Genomic DNA, 15711 nt, shown 5'->3' with positions numbered 1-15711 from the left:
AGGTGTCTTTGTATAATCCTGGTCAAAAAGAAATTCCATTAATAGGTATCAGAAACCACAACATATATATTGATCCTGATCAAATAAGTCCACTTTGAATTCCTTTTGTTTACTTTTTTTATTTTTAATCCTGTCAAATAGTGTCCCACAAGTTGATATCTTATCATTTTCTCTTTGTTTCTTCTCAGGAACAGCTTGAACAGTTTATCCATTCCTTTTGTAAATCCAAGATAAGGCTTTTCAAAGTACCTTCTTATCATTTGCTTAACATCCCTCAGAGGAAATATTCTTTCAAGTCCATTCTAGACCCTTCATGTTCCAACTTCAACATTCTAGTCCCCCTTTTGCTGTTTTCCAAAAATCAAAGTTTTACTTCTTAAACCTTAAACTTATATAAAACTTATTTTATTCTAAATAAAAGATTCTCTTGCCTTTTGGAAAGTTTTTAACATTTGGAAAGTTAAGCAATTTCCTAATTAAAAAATGGGCAACCAATTGTTCAATTTGAAGGTATGATACTGCAGCTTAGGCAAGATTATTTGTCTCCCCCTCCCCATTCCCAGAACTCTGAAATCTGCTGGAGATTGCTCATTTATAATCTCTTTTACAAGGAAGCAAACTTGTGGTCAATTTTCCTTTTCTTCTTCCAAGAAGAGTTCCAAGGAGCTGATCCATACAACACCTCGTTTTCACTATGGTTGTTGGCCCTATGACAGCTGAACTATCCTGAGTCTGTCATGCTTCCCCAGAAATGCCCATGATTAGTGCAATCATTAAACACACTTTGAAATACCAATATGCATTTTTGCTGAGGAAAGAGACCCAAGGTTCAAAGACTATTGGCTGCCTAAATGCTGAGTTAAAGTTTCAGTGATGAGCATAATCCCTGTATCAGCTTTTTAGATTTTGCAATTTTCCCTTAGCTTGTTGTTTATACTTAGATTAATGAGCTCAGTTCTCTGGCATGCTAAGATAAGGAAAACAGGTTCGTGATAGCTTTTTCCTCCCCTCCCATTTGGACAAAATATTGTTATCAAGCAATAACTTAATGTCATATTTACAAGATGTCTTCCTTTGAGAAATCTTTGCATGGTACTTTTTTCTCCCCAGTTATACAATAGCAGGGTGTTTTAAATTCAGGACTTTGCCTATATTTATCCAACTCCCTTAGAAAGTAGTCTAAGTTTTTCCAGTATGTTTAGAAAGAGGAGATAAAGCTGAGAGGTTGAAACCAGAACAAATGGACAAAAAGGAAATAGAGATTTTTTGAAGGGAACCACTGAAGAAAGAAATCAGGTGTATTCAAAGTTAAAGTATGCTTTACTTTTTTTTTTCTGGCTAAAGGAGGGCTACCGGTATTTGCTTGCTTGTGGACAGCTGTTGCATCATGTGGTTTGAAGAGAAAGGGCAATAGCAGCAGTCATTGATCAAGAACTAACTAGTGGAGAGAGCCATATTCCTTAGCCAAGAACTCAATCGCAGGCAGCACTTGAGAACCTGATCTCTTTGAAAGCAGCTGCGTTTCAGCCAGCACTATTTAAAAAGAAGGCAAACTTTTGGGATTCACAACTAAAATAAGCATAGGAACAGGGGAATTTGGTGAGAAATTGAATAGGAAAGATGGCCTTCACTTCCATAGAATGGGGTTTAATGATTGTTTAAGAAAGCCAGAGCTCCAATTCTGTTAATAGGTAATATAAGGATATCTTTTCTCATTACCTCAATTTGGTTTAACTGTCTGGTTCTATTTGGATCTAAGTAGACTACATCTATTGGTACATACTTAATATTCCCGCAAAATTCTCAGTGCCTTATAAATCTAAATCTCTTTATTTGGTTCTAGTCTATGCATTGCATCCCTGTACTTTAGCTGTCCGGTGGCTTTCCATTTGAACAGGTAGCATTTCTGAGCAGGCTAGTTTGGAAGTTCTCAACTTCATTGTCACTGGCAGCCAGAATTTGGCTTCCAGAGTGGCCAACTATATTTTAGTGTTGTTAGTGATAACATGGAGCACAGTTGTTGCCGACCCTCCAGCATTACCTGGTTTATCTAAATTGTAATAGAAAAGCAAATCACCATGGGGGCTATATACCTGCCACATACCAATCTCTCTGTATTTCCAATGTCTGAATCAGCTAAAAGTTTTCTATCTCCAGAGCAATATCCTTGGTATATGAATATCTGGATCTTTCCTTCAGTGACACCTCATTTTCTTTTAAATGATGTCTTTTCCAAGGTCTTGGTTGCCCTTAATTGCAAGGGAGCTAATCTACCAAGTATATGTAGCAATCACATCCTTGAAAGTCTAATTTTTCCACGTTAGTGGCATTTCCTAAAGTTTCCTACTTTAGTTTAATTTGTTTGCTGAAAACCAAAAGCTCACTATTTTGAGTATAAATCCGTAACTTACATCCAACTTTCAGATACACATTTGATGTTTTCTGCTATAACTGAAAACCACCTTTTCTCCTGGGCTTTCTACCACATACTTTCTATTATTTGTCTGAGATTTCAAACTCATAATCCACAGGCTATGTAGGTATCCAGCTCATTTTTAAAAGCTTTTTTCATTCTACCATTTAATTTTTTAAAAATAAATAACTCAAGACAGCTAATTAATATTCTTTTCTTCTATTTTTCATGCAACAATACCCTATGAGGTGAGTTGGCTGAGAGTGTGTGACTGGTACAAAGTCATCCAGCCAGTTTTTCATGCCTAAAGCTGAACTAGAATGCTCCTGGTTTCTACTGTGGAGTCTTAACCACTGGACCAAACTGGCTCTTTTGGTGCAGTCGGTGCTTAATTTTTTTTTCCCCTGTTCAGTCATGTCTGATATTTAGACATTGCCTGGACAAGTCCCTGCAGTTTTCTTGGCAAGTTTTTTCAGAAATGGTTTGCCATTTCTTCCTTCCTAAGGCTGAGGGAAAATGACTAGCCCAAAGTCACACAGCTGGCTTTGTGCCTTATGTGATTCGGCCAGTGGTGGGATTCAGCCAGTTCGCACCACTTCGGGAGAACCGGTTGTTAACTTTCTGAGCAGTTTGGCAAACTAGTTGTTGGAAGAAATCATGAGGACAGAGAACCGGTTGTTAAATTACTTGAATCCTACCACTGGATTTGGCCCATGGGGTGCTTAGATCTGGCCTGTGGGACTGCCCTGGAAATAGCAAAGGACCTGCCCGCAATGCCTCTGCCAGCGAAAATGGAGTTTTAAAGGGCCGCCCATGGCCCTCCTGAGTTCTGTTTTCACTGACAGAAACTTGCAGGAGGCCGTCGCAGCCAAAAACACAGCTTGGGAGCCCGTTGTCACTGACAGAGCACTCAGGCCTCCACAGGCGCCCTCCAACACACGTGCTGGCCATGCCCAACCAGTCCCCCTGAAGTCAAATACAACCCTGATGTGGTCCTCAATGAAATCGAGTTTGATACCCCTGCCTTAGCGTGCCCAGGCTAGGCACAGGGCCAGATCTTGCCTTAAGGTCATACCAAGGACGATTAGTGCAAGGGAAACAGACGCCAGCCCAGGCTATAATAGTCTTGCTTTTTCAATCTCTGAGATGCCATCAGGTCTCCAAATTTATTTTCCAAAGCACCAGAAGGCAGGACAAGAAATAACGGACAGAAATTAATCAAGGAGAGAAGCATCCTGGAATTAAGAAGAAACTTCCTAACGGGAGACAATTAACCAGTGGAACAGTTTGCTGTCAGCAGTTGTGGGTGCTTCATCACTGGAACTTTTTAAGAAGAGACTGGACAATCACTTGTCTGAAATGGTATAGAGTCTACTGCTTAAGCAAGAGGTTGGACCAGAAGACCTTCAAGGTCTCTTCCAGCTCTATTCTGATTGATTGGCCATGTAGAAGAAAAATCCCACTTAAAGCTTTTTGTTGAGAAAACTGGGAGGAAAGAACACTTTTATCCCACTTTGACTTCCTGTATAAAAGAAACCAGGTTAAATACATAAAAACAGGAAGCAGTGGTAGAATTTGGCCTGCACCAGGTTCTTCATGCAAGAGCCATCCAACAGATGTCTACCTTTAATGTTATGTCAACCCTGTCTGCAATTGCACACATTACCATAGGCCAAGTAGATGCAGGGAAACTATGAAAAATATAGGAAAGTAGTTCTATAAAGTATTCATTAAATACATTTAAGTTTAATGGTATACCATAACGCTTTTTTCTTAATTTTTGATTCACTAGAAATTTTTGTATCAGTATACAAAATGGCTTCTCCTCAGGTATTCCTCAAGGTGATTTGAGTTTGAGATCCTTTGTCTGCTAAACATTGGTGCAGAAGTTAAACATGCACCATTTGTTCCATGTTCCTAATGCCATATAGTTGTCTGATTTTGAAACTCAGAAAATTTTCACAAGCATTCTGTGATGTAGCATATTGGAACCCTATTACATAATTACACTAAATAATAGAAATAAATAGAACAAGTAGAAATAAATAGGCTAAATAGAAATAGATTTCTGATATCCACTGTTTAGCCAGGTTAGCTTTGTATTTTCATTTATGGAATAATCTGACGTGTTACTTTTTTATAGGTCTGATTACTAAATCTGCTTTTTGACCAATTAATGTGCATCCTGTTTTTAATTGGTTTTTTTCCGCTTATTTGTAGGCATTCTCAGATTCTTGTGTATGGTACAGCCAATGTGGGATTGCGTCTGGAGACAAAAGGTATAATTGTCAATATAATGGTTCAGCAATACCACTACCAAAGGAAGGGTATGATTTAGTTCAGGTAAGTCTTTGATTAATTACATTTTTATTAAAGGATTCTTAAAAATAAATCTTCTGGAAATTAGATAAAATATTTGGTTATGTTTTCCTAATTAAAATGTTTAAATGTGCCTTAGTACAAGTAATCACACATGCAGATAGGCTAATAATAAATCATGGTCTTGGTTATTTAGATTAGTTCTCTATGCTTGGTGTATATAGTTTTGGAACTTAGTCTTAAGAATGTATCATTCTCTCTTTGAGAATAAGAAATGTTCTAGGATAGTGATGGCTAATCTTTTTGCCATCGCGTGCCAGGAGGGGGGGCGGGGAGGTTTGTGCGCGCATGCCCAAATCCATAATTCTATGTGCCCCATGCATGTGCACGGGCACCCTTTCCCCCCGCTCCTGGCACGTGGTGGCCCGGTAGGCCCATTTTTCTTTCTCACCTGGCTCCAGATCCTCTCTATGCATCTGGGGAGGGCGAAAACAACCTTCCCCACCCCCTCGGAGGCCCTCTGGAGGCCCGAAATGGCCCATTTCCCAACTTCCAATTGGACAGGAAGTTACATTTTTTTCTGTCCCCAGCTTCCAGATCCTCTCTAGGAGTCTCTGGAGGCTGGGGATAGCAAAAAATGTCACTGTCAGGGTGGATTTGATTTAAATCAAGTTGATTTAAATCACAATTTAAATCATGATTTAAATCACAATTTAAATCATGATTTAAATCACTAGTAAAAAAGGCTTGATTTGAATCAACTCGATTTAAATCATAATTTTTAAAGAGCAGCTGACATCTCTTTTCTGGCAGCGGCTCCTCCTCTGACCCGCTGTTGACTCACCAACAGTCCCAATATTGCAGAATATACAGCCTCATGCTACATAACTAAGGTCCATTTCATGCTGATTAAACTAAATTATTAATGTATCTTAAATAGAAAACTATCTTTAGATTTTTACTCCCAAAGCATTTTATTAAAATAAATTTGATAAAAATAAAAAAAATCCGATTTAAATAAAAAAAATCAGATTTTTTTGATTTTTTTTTAAAAAATCATTGATTTTTATCCACCCTGCTTCCTGTCCAACTGGAAGTTGGGAAACGGGCCGTTTCGGGCCTCTGGAGGGCCTCCCATGGGGTGGGGTAGGCTGTTTTTGCCCTCCCCAGATGCATAGAGAGGATCTTGAGCCAGTTGAGAAAGAAAAACCGGCGTTGCCCACCCACCCCCAGGCCCTCTGCAGGCAGGAAACAGCCTGTTTCCCTACTTCTAGTAGGCCTAGAAGGGCCGAAAATCAGCTGGCCGGCACGCGCATGCGCGCCAGAGCTGAGCTAGTGTGCCAGGCAACATGGCTCCACATCCCACCTGTGGCACGCGTGCCATAGGTTCGCCATCACTGTTCTAGGACTAGTACAGATAGTCCTTGGTTTACCATTCATTCATCCTGTGACTGTTCAAAGTTACAATCATGCTAAAAAACTGTATTTACAAATAGTCCTCAAATTACAGCTGTCATCTCATGTGACATCACATTTTATAACCACATCACTTAGCAGTGGCAATCCCAGCAGTCCCAGTTGCTCTCACAACTTGAGGACTACCCATTGGCACATCTGGAATTTAAGATTATATTGTGAATGCTCAGCCAAGTGGCTTAGTTATAAAGTGAAAATTTATCTGAAGACAAATGAGTGAAGTTCCCTCTCATCATCCACCGAAGCCTATCAAGTGATTTTATCACTTTTCAGGTTTATCACGTTTCTACCACTTTGCTTGACAATATATCACTTTCCTCCTTAAAATTAAAAGTTTGTTAAAAACAAACACCCTCCTCCCCCAATAGGTGAGATAGAAACATTGGCATATTTCCAGAGCAAATAGCAAGGGACTTATCTGCAGGCATATTTGTGCCAAACAGTATAAGATGTTCTGATTTATCTACATAGGTAGAATATCTTATGCCTTAACAATTCTATTTATAAAATAATGATGACTGTTGCAATATTGTAAGCTGGAAATACAGTGGATATAAAAAGTCTACACAACCTGGTTAAAATGCCAAGTTTTTGAGATGTAAAACAATCAGACCAACATAAATCTGAGCTTTATATTGGCTTGATCAAAGTCAGTTTATTTATTGGCAGGTAAGTATTCACTACTATTTAACATTAGTTTAAATGTGATTAGTTAGTACTGAACACAGCCACATCATACTTATGCAACCAGACTTTTGTAAGTTTTTTATTGTTATTTTCCCTCTAAAAGATTTCAGTTTGTTTTTCAATTGAGTTATGCAGTTTACATGATATATTAGAGATGGAAAAAATTCTGAAGTTATTAATCTTGGTCTGATTTTTCTTGGTCTGATACTGAAGCCAGCAGTAGAAGAATCAGGTTGTTTTGACATTTTAGAAATATTTCTTTAAATATTCACTTTTTTCTTAAGGAACTCTGTCCAGGTTTTTTCTTTGAGAATGTTAGCCTTTGCTGTGACGTACAGCAACTTCAGATTTTGAAAAGTAGCCTGGAACTACCTTTACAGTTTCTTTCCAGGTATGTGGAGATATTGGGAGATTGAATAGATCGTTTTAAATAAACTGTGGGAGATTAATCAGGTATTCTGTTCATAATCTTAACTATTAAATACTACTTAAATATTAACTATTGATCTTAACTATTTTAGAAAGTGTTGATGACTTCTTACTCTTAATACTAAATCGTTTCCAGTAAGCTGAATTATATGAAGTGCTAATGTAATAGATGTGTTCTTGATTACTTTTTCATTTTGGATTACATTGTATGAGTACGTATTTTGATTTTACTATGCATAGAAATACCAAAATAGCCTCTGAGACCATAGGCTGTATACATTTGCACTGTTATGTGAGATTAATCAGCATCAATAAACAGTGATTAACACATATGAACAAATATACTTAAGTCTAATATTTTGTTGTGTTGCCATGATGAACTCTGTATGAAATATTTGTAGTTTTAGGTAAATTATAGCTATAAGATTTATTGGTAATTTTTGAAATTATACACTCCAGAAGTTTATTAATTTAAATGTAAACATTTCTGCAATAGTATTACTTTCCTCTCAAGAGAGAGAATATATGTGAGCTTTATTTTATAAACACATATTACAACATCAATATTACCTCTCTTTAGGTGTCCCTCATGCTTTCATAATTTCATAAATCTCTTTTGTGAGTTAACCTGTAGCCCTCATCAGTCTGAATTTCTGAATATTACTCAAACACAGCCGTATAACGATCCAGTAACAAAAGAGAAAAAAACCAGCATCGTAGAGCTGCAATATTATATTGGAAAAAAATTTGCTAATGGTAAGAAAATATAAATAATATAGAACAGTTAAATTTTTTCATTGTCTAGATTTATAAAGAATTCTATAATTCTAAAAAAAGTTATCTCTGCATGTATGTATAAGCACATTTATAATTCAGGTAAAGAAAAATGCACCCTTAATCTTCTTGGCTATTGAACTAATTATTTTGTTCTTTTCATCAGCCCAATGCAATTAAACTGATTTTTAATTTAAATTGGGAAGTTGCTGGTTTTAAATCAAGTTATTTAAGTCAAGCTTCCCACTAATATTTCCTAACACTGGTGGAAATGTGACTGTTGAAACATTTATTTTATCTCGGTCTGGCAAATCAAAAACAAATTAGCAAAGAAATATACACGTCCATATGTACATACACAGATACACACACACACACACAAGTCCTCAAATTACAACGGCAATTGAGACTGGGATTTCCATTGCTATATGATGTCATAAAGTGTGGTGTTCCGGTGAGCAGATTGCTTAGCACTGGCAATCCCTGCAGTCCTTTTTTCCGTTGTTAAGTGAGGATCATGAGTCATTAAGCAGCCACCTGCTTGTAGCTTACTGCAAGCTTCCAGTAACCAAAGTCAGTGGGCAGAAGCTAAAAAGAAGTTGTGAGTTCCAGAAGGCACATAAACACATTGGCAGGGAAATTAATGGCTGCTGCCAGGTGGGAGAGGGACCCCGGGAGTGTGCTGGTAGCCAGCCAATATTTTTTGCATTGCTATGTTTTACCACTATGTTTTCACATATTTGCAAGACCACTCCATATGATAAAAAGTGAACCTGGATTTTGACTACATTTCCAGTACTTATTAGAAATTCCTTTATACATTCTCTGGGTTAAGTGCAATGGTACATCAATTTTTAAAAGTTTTCTTTCAAACTGTAATTTAATGTACATTTTAGTCCATTCGTCCATACTTTCTCCCATTTATCTAGCATTACATTATACCCCCCCAAAAATGCCCATTTTACCATACACTCTTTAATGTATTCATCTTCTAGGTTCATCTTGAATAATATTTTATATATTTTAGAAATCAAGTGATCAAGTGGAGATGACCACTCTATTGCTGTTGTTGACTCAATATAATAAATCCTCTTTTTATAATTTAGTATATCAACTTGTAAATTTTGTGTTAAAATTGTATTTCCAGATATGTATAATGCCTGCAAAGATGTGGAGGCTCCATCAAGCAATATTAAGGCATTAGGTCTGTTGTGTGGGAAAGATATTAAAGACTGTAATGCAACCAATTGGATTCAATATATGTTTAGCAAAGATAATGGCCAGATTCCCTTCAATATTATTCCAATATTTTCAGGTAGGAACTATGGATATTTTAATATGTTTTTAGTTTTTGTGCAATCTAGTAGGTGCTGAAGTTTTATCGTGATATAAATAGTTGGATGATGTCACTTGGAACATTTTAGTATAGGTGCAATTATATTCCACTTGAAGTTTAACATTAACCTTTAATTAAACAGAAATACATAGAAAAGAGGGAGGAAAGGCAAAAGAACATATTCTGACTGATTGATTGATTGCATTGATTATATGTAATTGAACAAAGCTGTTAATGGTTTCCATTTTTTCTAATTGCAGCGAATTATGTTCAGTATTGTGTTCTGTTGATAATATTTGTACGTAATATATTTTATAGATGTTTCTCTTAAAAACACACAGATTTTTCCAAAGCAACTAGTTTGATAGATTCAGTCTTACAAACTTAGAAATAATTTTTTGCATGATTGCATGTAGTGTTGCTGGATGTAGTGTTACTTGTTTCATTTCTTGCATTTATATGAATCACAGCTGTATGTCTATAAATATTTGAATGCTCTGAGAGTAATTTAATCAAAATGTTTTAAGAACTTTGCTTTGTGTTCCTCACTGTCTGTAATGTATTTCTCCATTTGGAACTTGGTCTTACTTTGGATGAGAATTCACTGTTTAAAGTGTTGGATAAAATTGGAGATTCTTTTACACTGGATTCCCCTGTTTCGTTGATAAATAATATTGATAGATTTATCTCACTTGGAAAACTGTATCTTCAAATACTTAGTTTGCTTTTCAACTTAATCTCACAAAAAATTTCCCCTGAAAAAATCTTTATAGATGCCAAATATAGAATCCTTGATTTGGATGTTGAGACAGATTTAAAATCTTGAGCTAATACAGTGAGATCTCATTTACATATTTTTTTAATATTCTGTTTTCCTTTAATCTAATAAGGTTTGATTTCCTAACCCCTAGGTCAGAGGAAACAAAGACCCCTTTATGACTTGTAGACTTCATGGTGGTTCAGGAATTTTGGGAGTTGAAGTCTACAAGTCATAAAAGGGCCATCGTTCCCCACCCCAGCTGTAGATGCTAGAGGGAAGTTGTAATAGTGCCTCCCACGTGGAAGGCCTATGTCCCTGCAGGGATGAAGCTATTGAAAAACATTGTTCATGTATTGCTGCACTGTCCTTTATATAATAGTTAGTGATCCAGGCTTATCAGTCCATTCCCCACTTACTTAGATTGGCTTGAGGAGCAGGTAGTATACTTTCTCTTGGAAAACTAGCTCGCTAATATCTTCATAAAATAGCTAAATTCTTAGGACTTGTTTATTGTCTTTTATATCACTTTATTTAATTTTTTAAAATATGTGAATCTTGTGGCTTATGCATGGCGTATATTGAATTATTAATTTTTAATGACACAAAACTGAATTGGACAAACTATAAAAATATTCTTATGAGTTAATTTAAAGAGCAATAGATTATATCTACATAGCTAATGCTGCATTCTTGTTTCCTAAATGTTATTTTCTCCCTTGTTAGATGTACCTATCCATGGGATGATTCCTATGAACAATGCTACCAAAGGCTGCAATGAGTCAATGGATGATACCACAGGACCTTGTAGTTGTCAAGATTGTTCCATTGTCTGTGGCCCAAAACCAGTACCACCACCACCTCCTGCCCCTTGGCTTTTGCTTGGTTTGGATGCCATGTGTGTTATTATGTGGATCTCCTACACAGCATTTCTTCTTATTTTCTTTGCAGTGGTTTGTGGTGTCTGGTGTTACAGGTAAATAGCCATTTAAAGCACTTTACATTGAAAATATTCCAAAACTGTGTATATACTATTAAATCAGTTATGCTTACTCACTGTTTAGCATCACTTTTAGAAACATTTCTGTTCCTCAGTAATGGTTTTTCAGTTAAATAGTCAATATTTTCTAATATGAAATACAATGTAAAATATGGAAATGGGCATCCTCTAGATATGAAAACTAAATAAAATAAAAATAAAATGTTATATATTTGACCATATATTTATGTTAATCTATTAACATAATCAGATTTGGCAAAATCATACAGGATGAGGGAAAGAATTCTTATACTGTAAACAGTTGTGTTACATTGAGATCTCTTTTTTGTTAGTGTTGATTTACAAAAAATGTTGGCCTTGATCAGTGGGGATAAATGAGTTGTATGCTTCATTTATTACTAGTGATTCTAAACTACAGAGCCATCAGAAAATGGGCTGAGTAAGCATAATTTAGAATTGTTAATAACCATGGGATTTTTTCCCTCTTTCAAATTGCTTGCTGAAAAAGGAGGATGGTCGGGTTGAATGGCCTTATTAAATACAGCATGTAACATTTTCTCAGTTTAGTTACAAATTCATGTTTTGAAAAAGCTATCTATGTTAGACAGTTTCTCATCATGATAGATCTTAGTTTTTAATACCAAGTCATCTGAAAAGGAGGCACTTCAGAAAAACAAAGAAAGGCAGATGAAGGCCCTCTCTGTTATCTTCCAGCTAGATTGTCTCTTCCTCACTCTTCATTTCAGAATATTTTTGCTGAAAAATATTTTTAGATCTCCTTGAGTGCCCCAAGTTTCAATAATATTCAAGTCTGTGAACTATGAGGAACATTCCAAAAACTTTATTTCCTCTTATTACTTCATGGTTGATTTGGAGACATATTTCTTATTTTTAGGTGTCTTGCTGAAATATACAATTACTTTTCAGATACACATTGTAATTTAAGTTTGATAAGAGATGCCTGTACTTTTTTATATAATTATATTTGGTCAAGTTGTCAATAGTTTATCTACAGTATGACATAAATTAATGTAAAAATGCTTGCTTGTGCTACATTGTCTATGTTTATATAATTTACAGGAAGAGATATTTTGTTTCTGAATATACACCCATTGATGGCAATATTGCTTATTCTGTTAACTCACATCAAAATACTGGTAAGATCTATAATATAAAGGAACCAATATTTGTGCTTTCTTCTAGAAATAATGGCCACAAATGTTAATTTGTTAATATTGCATGCTTTATTATGGGACATAAATGTCTGAACTGTTTTGAATTTCATTATAATTTATTTGCTACCAGTGACAAATAATTAGAGGGTAAAATTGTTTCCTTCTTTCCAACTCCATTTTATCAGTGTAAAAGTCTATACTCCCTAATTATTTATATTGTCTCCAGTCTCACACATTAACTCTGTTGTCACATGGCAGCCCTATCACATCCCTTTTCACATGAAAACTTTTTAATATAGTACTTTTTTCCCCCACTCAAAAACTTGAAAACATTCAAATTTTCATAAAACTGTGTTGGACACAGAAATCTGAATTATTCATTCTGATTGTGTCAAATCGAATACTTCTATTGTGATTTTCTTTACAGTAAAAAAGAAAAATAATTTTATACCAACAATTCATAGTTTTAAAAATAACAGGACAATAAAAACATGTCTAATTAAAAATTTTATGCAGTTGTATGTTATTTGATATTTGTGATTGTGTCATTGCAGGAGAAGTTACTTGGTGTGAAAGATTTGGTGAGAAATTTGAGAATGCTTTAAGAGTTACATTTACGTCATGGGGAGCTTTTTGTGTTCGGAATCCACGACCTGTTATTCTGTTCTCCTTGGTTATCATTGCCATGTGTTCCTCAGGCTTGGCATTTTTCAAAATAACTACAAATCCTGTAGATCTGTGGTCAGCCCCAAATAGCCAAGCTCGGAGAGAGAAGGAATACTTTGATACTAATTTTGGACCTTTCTTCCGTACTGAACAACTCATTATTCAGGCGGTGAATACTACTCCAGAGATCTATTCACCATTTCTTCCGGGACCAGATGTTCCTTTTGGACCTCCACTTACAAAACATATCTTGCATCAGGTAATATAGGAACTAATATATTGATATTCAATTAGTGTAAGTACAACTTAAAGGCATATTCTTCTGTTTGATCAGCAGAATTTCTAGTGAACATTTAGGTTGGAACCTATGGAATGAGTTATGCAAAAGCTGATTATTATTTTTTGGACTGTACTATGATAGAGAAAGAGTTGATAGACTTCAGCGTGAGATTGCTGGTGGAAAATAAAAGGCATAAAAACTGAAATGGGTCATAGATTAGCTTTCAAATCAAGGAATAGGATCAGTGGCAGGGGGAATTATAAGATTGCAAGAAAAATGCTTTTAATTAAAGCATACTCTTGCTAGAAAGCTCAATAAATTACATATTCACTTAGAGAATTGTGTATGTGTGTGTGTATAAAAGCAACTTTTTTGCTAGAAAACTCACTAAATTTTATGTTCACTTAACAAAGAAAGCACACAGAAACGCACACATACTCACATTTTCTTTTTCAATACTATGATACTGTATTTAATATTGTATTTTTGTCAGTTAAATTGATTCTGATTTTTTAAGAAAAGTACTGTTTTCAGAATTTGCTGAAAAGTTATTTTGGGTCATTGTGCTTGATATCTTACTTTTAATTAAAATGTTGATTACAATTAACTTCATCTATCATATCTTAAAGATACAGAGAGAAAAGATTCTGTCCCATTGGTATATTAAATAATACATTTTTTTATTCTCTCATATTTGCAGATACTAGATTTGCAAAATGGTATTGAAAATATAACTGCATCTTATCAAAATGAAACCGTAATGTTGAAGGACATTTGCCTGGCACCTCTTGCTCCCTACAATAACAACTGTACTATTCTGAGCGTTCTCAACTACTTCCAGAACAGTCATTCTCTCCTAGATGCTCACGTTGCTGATGAATTCTATACTTATGCTGACTTCCACTCTCACTTCTTATACTGTGTCAGGTAGGCCCAGTCAAAAATACCATCCCTGTCTCTTGATTATATACTTTTGTAACTTTAAAATTCTGCTAGGCTGATTTTCTTTTCTTTATATTGATACACTTGGTTAACTGCCATGAGGGCTCAACAAACACATAGTATTGAAACCAGTAATACTTTTGCTTGTTTGATAAATAATTTTCTTTGCTTTTTTCTTCTTTCAATTTATTGTCTGTCTATGTTGTTGCTGCCCAAACTTGCAACGCATGAATTGGGTAGCCTTATAAACCTTTAAATAAATAAATAAATAAGTATCCGTCCAAAGCTAAACAAATAAGTTAGCATAATTAATGAATACAATCTTGAAATATAATTGGTAAACATGCATTTGCCCAAGAGTTAAGACTTACTTTAAGATCAACCATAATTCCCTGTTTTGGGATTTTGCTTAATATTACTTAAACCAGATCAGAATGTGATTTATTGAAACATATGTAGTAACCAAGCCAGAATACTTCTCAATGTATTATTGTAGCTCTCAGATAATACAAATTATATAAATATGAATTTGTAAAGTGAACTACTGTGCCCTAAAATTTTCCAAATTAAGGCATATTTTGAAAGTTTGTAGTTGAAAAAATATTGTTCAATAATTTCTAAATTAAAACTGAAATAAATGACTTTTTTTTTTGATTGAGTATATATTTATTTCTAAAATTTGTGTACTCTAAAGGTCTTCTGAAAAGCCAGGTCTTTATGAGTCACTGCAATTTACTGCAATATTGTCATAAGAAATACCAGTTTACAGATCACATTGTGTCCAAATTTGATAGGGCTCCAGCATCTCTGAATGACACAAGCCTTCTTCACACACCTTGCTTGGGGACATTCGGTGGTCCTGTCTTCCCATGGCTGGTGATGGGAGGATATGACAGTAAGTGTGATGTACTTGTTCATTTTATTGTTGAAATAAGCAGGCCTGTAAATCCACTTTCTTTTTAGACAGGCCAAATTATACCATCCCTATATTGCAGATATGTAAATTGCTGCTGGTATTTATTTGCTAGCATGTTATGTTATAATGTGTGGGACATTATAACTAAAAAATTGCTGCTTCTTGGCTATAGAGAATGAAATGTGCTGGCAGGAATTTAGGCAGATGTAAAATGCTATTTTGCTCCTATTTTTACAAGTAAGGTAGCTTCGTTTTAAACAAGTATGTGTGTAGCGGTGAGGAGCTTGATAACTGTGAACTGGTACCCTTATTTTGTATTTTATGTGTGTGTCTTTGAAATAGTTTATCATCTACTTTATTCTTTTATTAAATATTTAGATGAAAATTATAATAATGCCACAGCACTTGTGATCACATTTCCTGTCATCAATTACTACAATGACACAGAAAAGATTATGAAAGTTTTGGCTTGGGAAAAGGAGTAAGTTTTTTTCTAAATTAGATTTATCTGACATAATCTTTATAAACTTTTCAAATTGAA

At 35.1% G+C, this 15711-nt stretch overlaps 1 protein-coding gene across 3 annotated transcripts in view; it reads left to right on the top strand.

Moving 5' to 3' along the window:
* NPC1 (NPC intracellular cholesterol transporter 1) overlaps positions 1–15711 on the top strand; it is a 40091-nt gene that overhangs the window by 6297 nt on the left and 18083 nt on the right. For 2 of the 3 annotated variants that reach the window (XM_034429605.3, XM_034429606.3), the window contains exons 2-11: positions 4634–4756; positions 7180–7286; positions 7905–8080; positions 9246–9413; positions 10918–11167; positions 12272–12348; positions 12921–13291; positions 14013–14239; positions 15049–15149; positions 15549–15651. In XM_034429605.3, the coding sequence (XP_034285496.2) occupies positions 4634–4756; positions 7180–7286; positions 7905–8080; positions 9246–9413; positions 10918–11167; positions 12272–12348; positions 12921–13291; positions 14013–14239; positions 15049–15149; positions 15549–15651 (1703 nt within the window). The remainder of the gene's footprint in view (positions 1–4633; positions 4757–7179; positions 7287–7904; positions 8081–9245; positions 9414–10917; positions 11168–12271; positions 12349–12920; positions 13292–14012; positions 14240–15048; positions 15150–15548; positions 15652–15711) is intronic. The other variant, XM_087891337.1, reaches the window with a different exon arrangement.

The sequence above is a fragment of the Pantherophis guttatus genome, chromosome 3 (genome assembly GCF_059756535.1).
Source record: "Pantherophis guttatus breed Tessera chromosome 3, ASM5975653v1, whole genome shotgun sequence".
Classification (NCBI taxonomy): Eukaryota; Metazoa; Chordata; class Lepidosauria; order Squamata; family Colubridae; genus Pantherophis; species Pantherophis guttatus.
The sequence above is the reverse complement of the archived record's forward strand: the minus strand, read 5'-3'. Positions and strand labels throughout refer to the sequence as shown.